General features: G+C 39.4%; 1 protein-coding gene across 3 annotated transcripts in view; it reads left to right on the top strand.

Annotated features, from left to right (window-relative positions):
• The window catches only part of ADGRA1 (adhesion G protein-coupled receptor A1), a 471,200-nt gene that overhangs the window by 387,524 nt on the left and 66,972 nt on the right, over nucleotides 1–16,704 (top strand). For all 3 annotated transcript variants that reach the window (XR_009155704.1, XM_058188059.1, XM_058188058.1), the window contains exon 16: nucleotides 3,644–3,767. Coding sequence is in view for 2 of the 3 variants with exons in the window: in XM_058188059.1 (XP_058044042.1) it covers nucleotides 3,644–3,767 (124 nt within the window). In the remaining variant the exon portion in view is untranslated. The remainder of the gene's footprint in view (nucleotides 1–3,643; nucleotides 3,768–16,704) is intronic.

Here is a 16,704-nt window from a genome sequence, read left to right as displayed (position 1 = left end):
TCACATGTATGTTCTTTTTCTCCCTCTCTCCCTTACACATACACATGCGTGCACACACCCAGAAATACCCAGAGGTTGGGAAGGAGGGTAGAATGATAGCTGATTCCACCCTCCGTTATTGCAAATGCTCTGACCGTTTGGAGAAATGCTTTGCTGTTGTAAATGGAGCTGCACATTCACCAGTTATGTTTGTCAAATAATTATATACCATCGACCCTGGTATCCTGCTGCGACGGCTGGAGGGGCTAGGAGTGGGGGGCACCGTTTTTCGGTGGTTCTCCTCCTTCCTCTCCGACCGATCATAGACGGTGTTGGCAGGGGGGCAGAGATCGGCCACGAGGCGCCTCTTATGTGGGGTGCCACAGGGGTCGGTTCTCTCGCCCCTCTTGTTCAACATCTATATGAAGCCACTGGGTGAGATCATCCGTGGTTTTGAGGTGAGGTGTCATCTGTATGCTGACAATACGCAGCTGTACATTTCCACCCCAAACCACCCCAGTGAAGCCATCAAATGTCCCGGTGCCTGGAGGCCGTACGGGTCTGGATGGGGAAAAACAGGCTCCAGCTCAATCCAGCCAAGACCGAGTGGCTGTGGATGCCAGCATCCCGGTATAATCAGCTGAGGCCATCGCTGACTGTGGGGGGCGAATTTTGGGCCCCCACGGAGAAGGTTCGTAATCTAGGCATCCTTCTGAATGCACAGCTGTAGTTAGAAGAACATATGACAGCCATCGCCAGAGGAGCTTTTTATCAGGTACGCTTGATACGCCAGTTACGTCCCTTCTTGGACCGGGATTCCCTATGCACAGTCACTCACGCCCTCGTCACTTCCCGCCTGGATTACTGCAACGCTCTCTACATGGGGCTCCCCTTGAAGAGTATCCGGAGGCTTCAACTGGTCCAGAATGCGGCCGCGCAGGTGATTGAGGGAGCAGCTCGAAGCTCCCATATAACACCTAACCTGCGCAGGCTGCACTGGCTTCCGGTTGCCTTCCGGGTGCAATCCAAGGTGTTGGTTCTCACCTTTAAAGCGCTCCATGGCTTAGGACCGGGTTATTTATGGGACCGCCTTCTGCTACCGGTGGCCTCCCACAGAGAGGGTCTTCTCAGGGTGCCATCGGCCAGACAATGTCGACTGGTGACCCCCAGGGGGAGGGCCTTCTCTGTGGGGGCTCCAGCCCTCTGGAACGAGCTACCCCCAGGGATACGCCAATTCCCTGACCTCCGGGCCTTCCGGCGTGAGTTGAAGACTTTTATTCCATCGTGCAGGACTGGCCTAATAGTTTTAATGGGGATTTTAATAGTTTTTAGTATTTTCAGCCTATCTAAATTAATTCTTTTAAATCTGTTTTTAATTTTTGTATTTGTCGTTCTTAGTTGGCTGTAAACCGCCCTGAGTCCTTTGGGAGAAGGGCGGTATAGAAATTGAAATAATAAATAAAATAAAATAAATATATCTCAAGTTTCTGCTCCAGTTTGACAGGGCTCAGTGATGGTTTATATAAATAAATTAATATTTCTATTCCGCTTATCTGCCTCTTCTGTCAAAGAAAGTAAAGATGGGAAAGATTTCCATAGGTTTTTCTTGGGCATACTTGGATATGAGCTACTTTCACTGTATCTGGAATTTTTTTTATTCTAAACAATCTAAAAAGTAGCAACAATTATTTCTTTTACTCTTCTTTCTCTCCAAAATACCATCTCTAGAACACTTTCTTTTCAAAAGAAAGTGGTGCCAGGAGTAGCTGTGATAGTTAGAAGAAGAGAGGTAAAGAGTTAACTTTTTTGTCTCTTTCCTCTGTCCGCAACATCGTTTGTATCCAATGATTCACTTACATTTAGGTTACAATTATCAAAAGCCAGGCCTGATTTGCTATATGCCATGATTGGTTGGATTCAGGCATTGTCCTAAGGCAAAGTGTGGTTCAGAGGTTGGAGTAGCTTAGCTAACTAAGTAGATTAAGCCAAACTGAAGAGATCAAATGGCGGTTTAGCACAATATATGAATCTGAATTTGCTACAGAAATATTTTTTTCTATCGCAAATAAGGATAATGTTATGAAGAGCTCTTATTTGTGATTTCCTATATAATTTTTCTCAGATACGCAGACTTTCCATCACATACAAGAATGCCTGAATTTTATACCGTAGTTGCACATGAATATAATATAATTTCATGTGATCAGGTAATTGGCATTGTGACTGAGCTACGCAAATCTGAAGGAGAAGAAACTAATGCTTGATGTATCTGTTTTTATCTCTACTTTATCGGTTGCACACTCTTCTCATGCATGAAAGCCTATATATAACTTGCATTTTCTCTAGCTATAAATCTGTTTATTCGGTATTTCCTCCAGTGGTTTTTTGGCTTTAATAATGTTCAGTTCATACATTACCCTGATGGTCTGTGAGCAATACCAACAACTCTTTTCATTTCTCTTATACTAACATGATCTGCAAAATATCCTTCTTTCATCTATTTAGTCCAGACAGCACTACAATCATCCTTCCCCAACGTGGCTCATTCCATATCTATTAGATTGTAATTCACATAATCTTCAGAAGGTGCACAGCCTTCCCCCACCTGGAAGACACAGGTTGTTATAAAGATTCATCCATCTGGAACTCTGAGAATAGCTTCAAGTTCAGAGCTGCTTAGACAGCCCCCTGCCTGGAGATCATTGAAGGCAAAGTAGGCAGACAGCCGTGTTATTCTGTAGGAGCCACAATTCAGGAGAAGCCTGATAGCACTTAATCAAACCAGCAATTTTTATTTATGCTTTTTAATAAAATGTTACAGTCTGGAATATGCTTTCAGACACCTTCGGATTTTTGGAGGAAAGGTGGATCCAAAATCTACTACAGAAATAAATACCGTACAGACTTTCATGTTAATTAAGCTTCCTGTAGAAATTACTTTTCTTTCATGTAGAAATTACTGGAGAATACAATTGTTATTCTCTAGACAGTGTATTTTTCCAAGAGCTCATTTGCATAACAACCTCTTAAAAGTTGCTTCAAGCTCCAGTTTGTTTACTCGTTGAAAAGACTAATGGTATGCTAAAATAACAAAGGCAAAGAACATGAATGCACCGATCAACTAGTTCTTGAAGTCCCTAATTAAACAAATGATTTACCCTAATTTGCATTGGAGGCATGATCAGACAGGTAGGTTGCACAGTTTTAACAAATGTCCAGAGGTAAATATAGGGAAGTGTCAAGAGTAGTGAATATAGCACCGTGTTTCCCCAAAAATAAGATCCTGTCTTATATTTTTTGAACCCTAAAATAAGCGTTTGGCCTTATTGCCATGCGTTCAAAAGCCCGATTGGGCTTATTATCAGGAAATGTCTTATTTTTGGGGAAACGGTAATTGTAACAACTGTAATAACAAAAATTGGGATTCTGCAATTCTAGAATACTTTCTTTAGAGAAATAATTCATACTTTTAGAATACTTTCTTTAGAGAAATAATTCGTACTTTTGCAAAACTGCAATTCCGATTCAGCTCTTTCTGAAACAAGTCGAGCACTAAGGATTCTGAGTCCCTGGCTATATGTTCATTGTTCACAATTCTGTGATGTTGTTTGTAAATAAATATGTGACTTTGGATTTTTCTTGTTTGTTTGTTAACTTTAAATAGCACAATTCGAATCAGCAGAAAAGGTTGGCACATGCTTCTCAACTTCTGTTTCCATACTGCTCTCACTTTTGCTGTTTTTGCTGGTGGAATAAATCGTGTAAAATATCCAATTATATGCCAAGCGGTGAGTATACACATTACTGTACCATTACTAATATATTATATGATAATGAAACCAAAGCTTGAACTTGCACATGTTGGTGACCTTAACATTCTTCCTTTGGATGGATGAATCTTATTTTCAAAATTTTTAAAAACTGAATAGTCAGGAGCTTCTTGTAGGCATGGGAAACTTTAGCAGCTCAATCTGAACCGTTTTTTACTTGCAGATAAATCATATTAATTCACTGGGACATTTATGTACAGACATAGTTCAGATAGTATCTCAAGTCTACTTACTATTTTTCTTTCTATTGTTACATTATTTTATATAAGTTATTCTCCTTCTTTCAAGTGATATTCTTGAGTATTTCTAAGCCTTTTTTTGTGTATGTTGTTAGCATAACTTATATGCAGATAAGAAAATGTTTAGCTTTCATTTAATGCAAGGCATGGGCTGGTTATCTTCTTTTTAAAAATAAACACTCTTGAATTTAATGAAGGAGCAGAATGAAAGCTTTGCTGTTGGCTTTCATGGGAATTTTTCAAGATTGTCGCTTCCTTTCTCTCTTGGTAAGCCCAAATGAGCATATAATTGAGTTAGGGTTGAAAACAGTTTTGTTTGTCCAAACAGTATCATACTTCTGGGGGGTAGGGCATGAAATCTTGCATTGTTTTTGCTATGGCCAAAACTTAGCAACCAAATCATTTTGAAGATACAACATAATTGTATTAGGATGCAGACAGTAAAACGGTGTACCCTTGCCTCCCAGCAAAGCATTTGCAACTCGATGAACAACCCTGAGTAAAAGCAGAACCACATCTTCTATACCGCTGACCTACTACTTTTAAAAGACGAGACAAAGAACAAGGCAGACAGAGCGTAAATGACAGGATAATATTGGAATGCTTTAGGTAAACCTATCTAGGTGACCTCATTATTTACTCCTTCCTATTAGGTCAGTACAGCAGCTATACTATCTTTGAGATATGGTCAATGAATGTGTGTGTATACATATATATATGCATGCATGCATAGATACATACATGTATACATTTATAATATATATGTGAATATATACATTTATAAGGTTCCTGACTGGTTCTTCCCCCATTGCCACTTAGGGTCAATTTAACTTGCTGGGAATGTTTTTTACAAGGGCATTTGAAGCAGTTCACCTGTATTGAGTGGGGGCAGGAGGGAAACCTTACTATGTAGCTCATATAGTAAGTTTTACTACCATATATCAAAGTAAAGAGTAATTGAAATGACCAAAGTTACATCACCTTCTTGTTTAGAAAGTTTAATGCATCAAAACTATTTTTATCATTTGACTCAAGACATCATGACATAATTAGACATCATGACAAAATTATGTGAAGTGTTAAAAATTGATGGAGATTTTTTTTTTTTGTCATAGTGAAACTGACAGGAAATGGATTGAGTTGGCGCAATATTGAATATTGAAATATTGAATTTATTATTAGTGTGAGTTTCACTAGCTAATGCTTCCTCCATGAATTTAATATTTAATGTTTAAACCGTCTACAAGTCATGTTGATCCTGGAATCAACTGTAAACCTTGCTGGTAAAATGCCCACAAAATGTCAGTTTGTGTCAAGCAAAATTGAGAAAAATTTTGCTTGTGTCAGATTTTAGGCTTCCTAATAGAATCAGGTTGCAGAATGTGGAATAATCCAACCAGAATGGATGGATCTTTTTGTTGATCCAGTAGGTCTCTTTTCATGTATTTATGTTGAAAATAATTATTAGGAAAACTAATAATTGTGTGGATCTCATTAACTCATCTAAAATATGACATTTATAACTTGGTATAATTTCACTACTAAGCAACAAGACTGTGTTTTTCTTCATTTATTAATTGAAACAATACAGCTAGAAAATGACTGGCTCAGATGTTTAAAGACTATAGACAAATTACAATTGAAAGCTGGGATATACTATGCTCTTTAGAATGTTTCAAGTTCAGAAAGAAGGAAAGTAAGAATACACACGGCAGGAGTGGAAATGAATACAAAGGGATTGCCTTTGTCTTCATATTATTAGTAATTAGAGCTGAGTTTGTTCATTGTGGCTAGGTGCAGAGAAATTTGAGATAAAAGAAGAAAGCTGACAATGTGCCATTCATGTCCATATGGATGAGCAATGGATTACTTCTGAGAAATCTGCAGCTCCAAAGGCTTACTTTATCCCTTAGGTTTCCTGCTGAAAGTAAAGCAGAAAATAAGCAGAAATGTTAGTGTATGGGTTAAAATTATGTAAAACATAATTTTAAGAAAACAACAGAATCCAGAAAAATACTCCAGTTCTATCATTCTCTGCCTATTGCGTCCTTAGAACTTGGTAGCCACAATCACAAGAAAAAAAATACCTGATGGTTAACAACATAAATTCTGTTGCATAGAATTTGATAGATAATAACATAGTTGTGTTTTCCTTTATATAAAGTCTTTAAAACATTGTAAATTAATATTTTCCCAGATCTGCCTTTCTTATTTTTAGCTTGTTCTTTGCTTTTTCAGCTTCTCAGATATTGCTAACAAAGATTGTACACAGTCTGTACAAAGATTGTACAAAGATTGTTCAGTTTCCCAACTGAAATATAGTTCACCTTCAAGACCAAGGAAAATTGAAATTGAACAGTACCTACTGTATTTCTCCCAATTTACTTGCTTTAATCACAGACCCTCTATTTCTTTTGCTTTATTTATTTATTCATTCCTTCATTTTCATCTGCAATGCAAATTATCATGTCTTTCCAGTCTGTTGTTTTTTTATATCATTACTATGCTGGTGAGAATGGGTTACAAGTTACAAGCAAGTTACAAGCAAGACAGACTCTGAATCAGGATAGGTAGTTCTTGACTTATGATTACAATTGAGCCCAAAATTGATGTTGCTAAGTGAGAATATTGTTAAGTGAGTTTTGCCCCATTTTACAACTTTTCTTGTCATATTTATTAACTAAAGCACTGCAACTGTTAAATTAGTAACATGGTTGTTAAATGACCCCAGGACACTGCAACCATCATAAATATGAGTCATTTGTCAAGCATCCGAATATATATCACATATGCAATGGTCATAATTTGAAAAATGATCATAAGTCACTTTCTTCAGTGCCGTTGTAACTTCGAACGGTCACTAAACTAACTGTTGTAAGTCAAGGACTATCTGTACTACAGTAATATAGATATTCAGGGATATGAAAGTAAAATCTCTAATAGTTGAAATTTAGTTAAATCATCCCTGGGAAATATGATCTTTCACACAATTTACTCTCCCAAACTATTACAGAAAATTTTCCCATGCACTGTTTAATATTCTCTCTTCATCAATTCTTTAGAGTAAATATAACAACAGTCCCTCAGTAAAATATTTGACTATGTGGAATAGTAATGTTGGGTCATGTCTTTCTGAACTGTCTTCTTCCATAGGGTCCTTGACAAATTGTAGCCTCATGAGTACAAACACTTCCAGGTGCTATGGACAATTTTTATGTAACCTGTTTGCTTTTTGACAAAGAATCTAAATCCTGTGGCTACAACCCAAATTGTGTTTGGGAGATTTCTCTTTGGAGGAGCAAAAAGATAGATAATAGCAATCTTCCATTTCATTATTGTATAGTATTGCACTTTACACTGTTTTTACATAACTATATAACCATCTATGTCAGGGGTGTCAAACTGGATTTTTTCGAGGGCCGGATCAGCATTGTAGTTCTCCATGGGCTGGCAGGAGGGGGGCTGGGGGGGAGGACGGATGCCTCCTGCAGCAGCTTGCTGGCCAAAATGGGGTGTGGGGGGTCCATGCACAGCTGTAGGAGGCCTCCATGGCCTCCTGCAGTACTCTGTCGGCCATTTTCGGACCCATTTTTGGTTGGCAGAGTGCTACAGGAGGCCATGGAAGATGATAACGAGGCGCAGGGGGGCGCACCCAGCCCGTTTTAGCTGCCAGATGCACCATAGGCCAATCCTTTGATATTTCCAGACCGGCTTTGTGGGCCAGATTTAAACACCGCACAGGCCGGATCCGGCCCACGGGCCTTCAGTTTGACACCCCTGATCTACGTGATCACAAAGCATCAACACCAACTTGATAGCACATAATCAATCCATCGATCAATGTAACCAATATTTTTTTCAGTTCCTTTTCATTTGAAACAATTGGATTAAACTTTGGTCCTGAGTAAAGTTGATGGGGATGCAGTGGCTCAGGGGCTACGACGTTGAGCTTGTCTATCAAAAGGTCGGCAGCTCAGCGGTTCAAATCCCTAGTGCTGCCATGTAACGGGGTGAGCTCCCATTACTTGTCCCAGCTTCTGCCAACCTAGCAGTTTCAAAAGCACGTAAAATGCAAGTAGAAAAAATAGGGACCACTTTGGTGGGAAGGTAACAGTGTTCCGTGCGCCTTTGGCGTTGAGTCATGCCGGCCACATGACCACGGAGATGTCTTCGGACAGCGCTGGCTCTTCGGCTTTGAAACGGTGATGAGCACCGCCCCCCTAGAGTTGGCAACGACTAGCACATATATGCGAGGGGAACCTTTACCTTTACCTTTAAAGTTGATGGATCATCCTTTCAGATTTGATTCTGTTTTAATATCACTTGCAGTCACCATTTCTAAATGACATAATCACTGATAGCCATAGTTTTTTTTTTAAATTTAATTTTAGTTTTATTTATCAGCTGCTTGACTCCCAAGTAACGCTGTGGCTTTCTCCACGTTCTAGGGCAGGGGTCTGCAAACTTGGCTCTTTTAAGACTTCTGGACTTCAACTCCCAGAGTTCCTCAGCAGCTTTGCTGGCTGAGGAGCTCTGGGAGTTGGAAGTCCAAAAGTCTTAAAAGAGCCAAGTTTGCAGACCCCTGCTCTAGGGTATGAAGTCTACACAGTCCCAGAATTAAAACTTATTGATTACTATTTTATTCCTAACCGAATTTTTAAAAAATCAAAGTTCCGTTAAAGAATTAGTATCACAGACACGAACAGGAGTGAAGTAACATGGAGTAGCCTTGCAGACATATATCAGTGACACATGTGCTAACGCTTTCCTTAGCATATAACTATAAATATCACTCTCCTCTGAGAACGGTTGCCTTATGTTGGGCTCCAAAACATAATTCCATATATGCCATTCCCATTCACATGCTCTCTTAGAGTCAATAAGCTAGAGCAGGGGTGTCCAAGTTTGGCAACTTTAAGACTGGTGGTTTTCAATTCCCAGAATTCCCCAAGGTTGGGCACCCTCTGGGATAGAGTATAAATCCATTTCATAAAACAGTGCCATCGATCCCAGGAGGCATGGCTTCTTTGTAGCGGTCAAACAACTTTGAAACAATCTGCCCATGACATATGATTGGGTCTGACCTTGTGGTCTTTGAATGGGTTGGAAAAAACTGCTTACTTCTTTAGACATTGGGGGCAGGAGGAATAGAATTCCCACTTGCAGGAAAGTTATAAAGGTGAACCCCAGCTGCCTATTGTTTGGGATTTAATTGGAATTGGTTTTTGTTTGATTTCAAAATAACAATGTTAAAGTTGAGCAACTATATAAATTATATAATCAAAAATAAATTTATTTTATCCTGTTGCACAAAGATAGGGAAACATACTGTTCCTTTAGCCATGAATGTTCATTGTTGTGGCTTAAAACTAAGATATACACAGAAATCTGCATCTACATAAAGTAGCACACTTAAGCTTTTATAGTAATGTAGAAAAGCAAAGTCTGTAGGCCCAATTTCAGATGTTATTATCTGATATGTTTGCTTTCATTATTGTGAGATAAGTATCTATTGATGAGTGTCCCTTTGGGGGAAATTAACACTATTTTCTTTATTTGTAGTTTTGTAAGTCAAGACAGTAGGATAGTTTATTGAGCAAATGTAGCTGGATAATTACATGGGCAGAAATGTCTGTCTCTTGCAGTCTGAGTCTAGGGATTGCCTTGCAGATTGGAAGCTGACACCATTAATGTGCTAATGAAAAATTGATTTTCCTGTGTGAGTTTGTTTGTTTAAGCAGTTTGTAAAGCCCTCCAACTCATGGTTGCAACCTCAGGTGGTTATTCTAGGGTTAAAACACAAAGCAAAAACAAACAGCAAGAGTAAAAACAACTATTGTCAAAGGACAAGTGAGCCAAATTGCAGTCATCTTAACCACAAACCAATGCAGGCATACAGCCTTACTAAAAGCCTGGGGGGGGGGTGCGGGGGGGGGGCTGAAGCCATCGAAAGCTCAGGGGTGGGCTCTTCTGAAGGCCAGGCACAACAGAAAAGGCACATTACCCACAGAAAATTAGAAACACACTTCCTAAGGGCAATGTGTAAACTAGTTTTCTTTATAGCGAATTGATAGTGGTAGTTCTCTATTGTCAAGATGTAAGACTGACAAAGAGAATGGTGATACAAAATAGTCAGTTTGTCCTCCTCTGTGAGTGTATAGTTCCATGGAACCTATTTTTTCTTTTTCCTTTTTTTTTCTTTCTTTCTGTTTTTGTCGGCCTATACCAGTGATGGCGAACCTTTTTTTCCTTGGGTGCTGAAAGCGAGCACTGACACCCATAATGCAATGCCCCCCTGGCAGCCTCCCCACATGTATGCGTGATCTCCCTGCACTCCCCTGCCCCCCCTGCATGTATGTGTGACCCCCGTGCTCCCTCCATCTCCCACACATGCGTGCACGACCCCCATTTTGGTGCTAACAGGCCACCCTGAAGCCTCCTGGGACCAAAAATGTTGGGGGGGTGCACCACTCCACCCATGCCCTGTTTTTGTGCTCGCAGGCATCTCTGAAGCCTCCTGGGACCAAAACACAAGGGGGGCGCCACACATACGTACTCACCTCCTGGCAGAGACCCGGAAATCAGCTGGCCGGCGGCAGGCACACGGCCATGCACAGTGGAGCTGACTTGGACGTCGGCTCATGTGCCTGCAGAGATGGCCATCGCCATCACAGACCTATACTAATATTAACCTGCCATCGTAAGCTAAGTCAATGATCTGACAGAAGACTTTTTGTACTAAGCCACCACTGTAGCTTATCAGGCAATTGTGAGTGAATGCCAAAAGATTATTGTTGCTGAGTTTAGCATGGCATCCATGTAATGAACAAAGTCCATACAACAGCCTTGTATCCTTTTTTTTTCTTTACAAGGAAGATGCCCAAGTCAGAAGTAATGTTTACAGATTTTTAAACTATAGTACAGAGCCACTTTAATGTAGTGCATATAGCACCAGGCTAAAAACTGGGAGACCTTGAATTCTAGTCCTGCTCTAGATACAAAGCCAGTTAAGTGACCTTGGGCCCATCATTCTCTCATAGCCCTAGGAAGCAGGCAGTGGCAAACCACTTCTGAAAATCATGCGTAGAAAATTGCAAGGACAAGTCCAGGTAATCTCCAGGAGTCAACTGACTCAAAGACACACACACACACACACACACACACACACACCCCAACTGCAAATGGCATCTCTTCTGATGTTGCTCACTCTATAGCTGAAAAGAAAGAACTAGATAAATGATCTCGCATGACCACTGTGGGAGATATTAGTTTGTAACATCCCAGTTTATTAAGATAAAGTGGGAATGATTGAGTTTGACGCAGGCATGGGTGGAAAATGTTATCTCTTTAGAAAGGATGCAGGTGGTGACCAATAGTGGCAATACCTATATGCAACATCTGAACTTGAAGAGCTTGCTCAAGATAAAATCCCATTTATCCAGCAGTGACAATTTATGGTTTTCAACCTAGAGAAAGTAAAAGTCCCCAGAAGTAAAGAGACAGACAAATAAAGTATGTTTAATGTTCTTGCAAATGCTGATTTACAGAACGTAATACAGTTCTTACACAGCCATTGTGAAAGTTCATTTTTTTTCATAGTAGAAAAGCCCAGAGAAGGAGAGAGAAACATTGACTAAAGGAAAGATGTGCAACTTAAGATTCCTCAAGGGAGCATTACATGCCAACGAGTTATATAGGTTTATATAAGTTTTTATTTGGGTAATCAATAACAAAACTAGTCATTACCATGGCAACTATCACATCACATAGTCCTTAAACTCCCTCTGAATGTAGTGAACAGATTTTAAAGGCATACTCAGGGCATTAATGCACATGGAACAGTCCCACCCATTAAAATCAATGGGAATGTGAATTGTGCTCACTTAATCACATTCTCAGCTGGAAGTGTGATGGGTTCAGAGACTTTTATTTATCTAAATACCCCAGTACTGGTCATACAGATCCATCTGCCATGATATATTAAAAGGAAATGACATTTTTGACTAATGTGTGGTATTTGTACAAAAGCACGGCTCACCGAGTTTTCCTCCCAAACTCATCCATCATTCATATTGTAAAAAGAGCCATGCATTTTTCACTCACCATACACATCTTTTCTCTACTGGAGTCTCCTTCAGCTAAAGTGCCACAATCCTTTATGATATTTAATTTATGCATAAGAGGCATGTGGGTTCAGCATTCTCTTCCCCATCATGACAAGGAGAATAAGAATGCAGGGCATTTCCTCCAGTTGTGTTCTACTATGTCAGGGTTCTCTAGAGTGGTCAGTATTGAACCCTCCAACCAGAGTGGGTTTCAGCAGGTTCTGACCAGTTCTGGAGAACCGGTAGTGGAAATTTTGAGTAGTAAAAATTCTGACTGGCCCCGCCTCCATCTATTCTCTGCCTCCCAAGTCCCAGCTGATTGGGAGGAAATGGGGATTTTGCAGTAACCTTCCCCTGGATTGAGGAGGGAATGGAGATTTTACAGTATCCTTTCCCTGCCACACCCACCAAGCCACGCCCACCAAGCCATGCCATGCCCACCAAGCCACACCCATAGAACCAGAAGTAAAAAAAATTGAAACACACCACTGCCTCCAACGGATAAAAACATTTACTGTTGCTCTTGTTTGTAGTGCTATTCCTTAAAATAGTATTTATCGAATTAACTTTCAGTGAAATATGGGTGGAACCATGGACTTAAAAACCCAGCTGTAGAGATACTGATTTCAACATACAAGCATTTGTGTGCTGGTAGAAGTTCTAAATTTCTTAGTTGGCTCTAAACCGTCCTGAGTCCTTCGGGAGAAGGGCGATATAGAAATTGAAATAATATAGAATATAGAATATATATAGAATATAGAAATTGAAATAATAAATAAATAAAATAAATAAATAAATAAATGGGGAAAAAATGAACTTTACTTTACATAGAGGGGATGTATTTGACTTTAAGTAGCGTCTAAAGGTCCAAACTCCAAAAAGTGGGCAATGCCAGAAAAAAATAGAGTTGATCTTTAAAACATTGAAATGAAGTTATAAAATAATTTAGTATTGCTGGTCCTTAATTTCATTGTTCATTTTTATGTTCTGCTGTATTGAACATTACTATCAGTGGCCACTTTAAGAGATTCCTGGGACTACATCTAAATTTTGTGGAACCATATATGCGTGAGGAGCTATATGTTATCCATTCTCACTGTACGGGGTTGCAAAATGATGCCACTAAGAAGGCCCTTTCTCAAATTTTTGCCAGGCAGAAGTTAAATAGTGGAAAGACAGACTGTTCAGATATGAAGTGCCATGGGAATGAACCATCTTTAGCCTCTTGTCAGCAAGGTCTCCATGTTTAAACACTTAACTTTCCATGTACACAAACATCTCACTCGCTCAGATGCCACTGAATAACAAGCCAAACCTGGTTGCACCACCAGTGACTTTGTTTAATCAAGTCTGCTACAAACCGGGTCTCGGTCGTGGTCGAGTGCTATCTGTACAAAGTCGGCGCTGAGAGCTTCCGCCTCTCAGTGCCTTTTTGAGCATACCGCACCGCTCACACCCCACCCTCGGCCGCGCTTCTCAGCTGATTGGAAAAGTGGCTGCGATCTCCTCCCATGATGCCATCTGTTGCCACGTCATCCTCCATCCCCCAGAAACGCAACTGCTCATCGCCGAGCCCATGTCATGTCTCGCTGCCACATCGGCTGCATGTGCAGCAACTACACCCCCCTCGTGCAACCCATAACCCAGTGCCCGGTCCACCATAGCAAGTCGTAGGTAGGTGCTTCCCATGCTCCTGTCCCCTCCTGCTTCATGTATCAAGTCAGGGCTGGGCTCAACACATAATTTACTGTATTACCATGCCTATCATGCAGTGACCCTCCACATAGAACCAGCCCTGCCTCAGTTACAACTTGTGGCTCAACATGTAAAGGTCATTGCTTGATGACTGGCAACAGTGCACATGGAAATGTTAGGACACAGTGACAGCTTTGGACTTCATCTCAAATCTTTTTTGTGATATTTGCATACTTTGGTGGTGGGGACAACAAAGGACCTAGATAGGAATGAGTAACTTCCTGTTAAGAATATCTCCAATTCAGGACATGTATGGAAGATAGTTGTTCAGGTAAATTGGTTTTAAGACATGATAGCTCACAATTAACATTGTGAATTGTGCCCAGAAAAGGGCTGGCAGCCAGCATTACTTGTAATCTAAGAATCATGGGCTATTGAAATTGGCAGCTTACAAAAATCTGAATGTTCTGAGCCAGCTAAAACAATTTTCAAAGGCAGGTCACACATTAGTGAAATAAATATTATTTTTTAACAAATTCATCCTACCTCTGCAGTCTTGTGTTCTTTTCCAAAAGTCCCATAAACCCTCTAGGCAGATTTTAAGAGAGAATAAAAAACTACAAAAGAACTGAAATCTTCCCATTGGTGCAGCAAGTGCTTTACTGCAGCAATTTCTTTAAAATAAAAGCAAGCAGAGGTATTTACATACCTCTAAGGTTGGCATGAATGAAAGAGCTCTTCTACATCAGACATTCTGTTTTGCTAGCCTTCTGCTTTGCTAAATCATTAGCTTTGGGGTCATTAGAATATAAAATCAACACCTTTTTCCAATTGTTTGCAGATAGTCATTATCCAAGTTATTTTTAAAGTCATCTAAGCTTAGTTATCATCATTAGAACTTGAGGCATGCTGCTATTTGTTTTATTATTATTTATTTCTTAGGTTGCATAGACAACCACAGCCTTACAACTCGTTGGTGATTTATAAAAATAAAATGCTCATACTGCAATATTGTATTAAAAGTGTAATGATAAAATAGCATAGTGACAATTTAGAATTGAAACAGTATAACTGGAACAATTAACAATTCTTAAGTTAAATAAGCCCTCAGAAGAGTTCCATTTTAACCAGCGTCAGGAAAGTTGATTTAATTAGAGCAGGGCTGTCAAATTCGAGGCCCATGAGCCGGATGCATCATACGCTGGCCATTCCCATGCCCAGTTTAGTGAAGTGGAGAAAAGTCATAATAGGTCATGAGACGATGCGTGTTTCACACCCCTGAATTAGGTCATGAGACGATGTGTGTTTCACACCCCTGAATTAGAGCAAGCTGAATTTCCGATGGAAGCCTGTTCCAAAACAGGAATATTGTCCTAATCCAATACCAGCTTCCTCGTTAATACTAATATTCACAATTGGTATTTTGTTTCTCTCTGTCACTTTAGCAACCTTTAGAAAACTGTACCTTTCCTTTGCTTAATTTTTTGAAATTTTGATTGAACCATTTGATCAAGGGATGGATTAGGAAAACAAATACTATTAAATATTTTGAACTCTGGGTTAAACTTGAGGTTAGTAATCAATGGAACAACTACAGGACGTAGCAATTCCTTTGCCCCTCTAGCAACCTCTTTTCTGAATGATCATCTAACAATAATCCTTTGATGCAGATACAGTATATGAAAAGGGTGAATCAATTGATATTTTGTATGATGATATCCATGGCATTTTAAATTTCTAATAATTTAAACCAAATCACAAATGATATTGTATTTGCTATTTAAAATTAATCTTATTTTAAGTTTTGTATTTGTTGTTTAAGAGTTATTGGTAAAGAATATGGTTTTCTTTAAGACTTCATTGCTTTATTATTCTTTGATTTCATGAAAGTTTTTACCAAAGTGTCCCACAATAATTTGTTCAGGAAATAGATAAATGTGGGCTGGATAGGATAATTTAGTGAATACATAGCTGTCTAGAAATTGTACTCAAAGGATGCTCATAAATACTTCCTTTTATAGAGAGAGTGAGATGCAGAATTGCCTTAAACTGCGATATGGGCAACAAATAAAATTGATAAATAAATAAACGTTGAATGGAATGCTCCAAGATTCAGTCACTTGCCTCTATTTTTCAACACTGTTATTAATGACTGGGATAAAGGGGTAGAGGCAATACCTACCTGATTTACAGCTGAAATATAATCTGTTGCAATAACTAATATTCTAGAAGACAGAAATATTATTCAAAACAATTTTGATAGTTCAGCGAACTAAGCTGAAAGTATCAGGGTAGAGAGATAAATCTATTTGACATATCCTTCAACATTATCATTTAAGTATTTAGACTGGAGATCAGGCATCCAGCTCTCTTTTAGAAGGCTCCTTTCCTACAGCAAAAAATAGTAATAAATGGTATGGCAGCAGGTTCTCTTAGGTTTTATGTTCCACAGACTTGCCGTCTTAATAACAGAGGATTAAGAATACCAGTTAGGTTATAATATCACCATTTCACTAGTCATAATTGTAATGCTTTCTGTCTTGTTGAACACAGGAGATCTCTAGGCAGTGCCATTGACTTCTCTCTTGTTGGAAATCTTTGTAGAATAAAGGCGAAGGGATGTCATTTCTTAATCCATTATTCACCAGCTAATTCTTTTAGAGCGGAGCATCTTACTCAAGCTTCTACCATCAATAACCTTCTGAAATAGACAAGGAGGGAGGAAAAGAGTCTAGGACACCAGTTGTATTATTCAGAGGCTTTCTTTCTCCATATTGTCCATTACTAAGTATGTTTGGAATAGATTATTTTCTGTGGGAGAGGATACACTCTTTCCTATCTTATTTGCCAAAGGAC

The sequence above is a fragment of the Ahaetulla prasina genome, chromosome 6 (genome assembly GCF_028640845.1).
Source record: "Ahaetulla prasina isolate Xishuangbanna chromosome 6, ASM2864084v1, whole genome shotgun sequence".
NCBI classification, from domain to species: domain Eukaryota; kingdom Metazoa; phylum Chordata; class Lepidosauria; order Squamata; family Colubridae; genus Ahaetulla; species Ahaetulla prasina.
The sequence above is the reverse complement of the archived record's forward strand: the minus strand, read 5'-3'. Positions and strand labels throughout refer to the sequence as shown.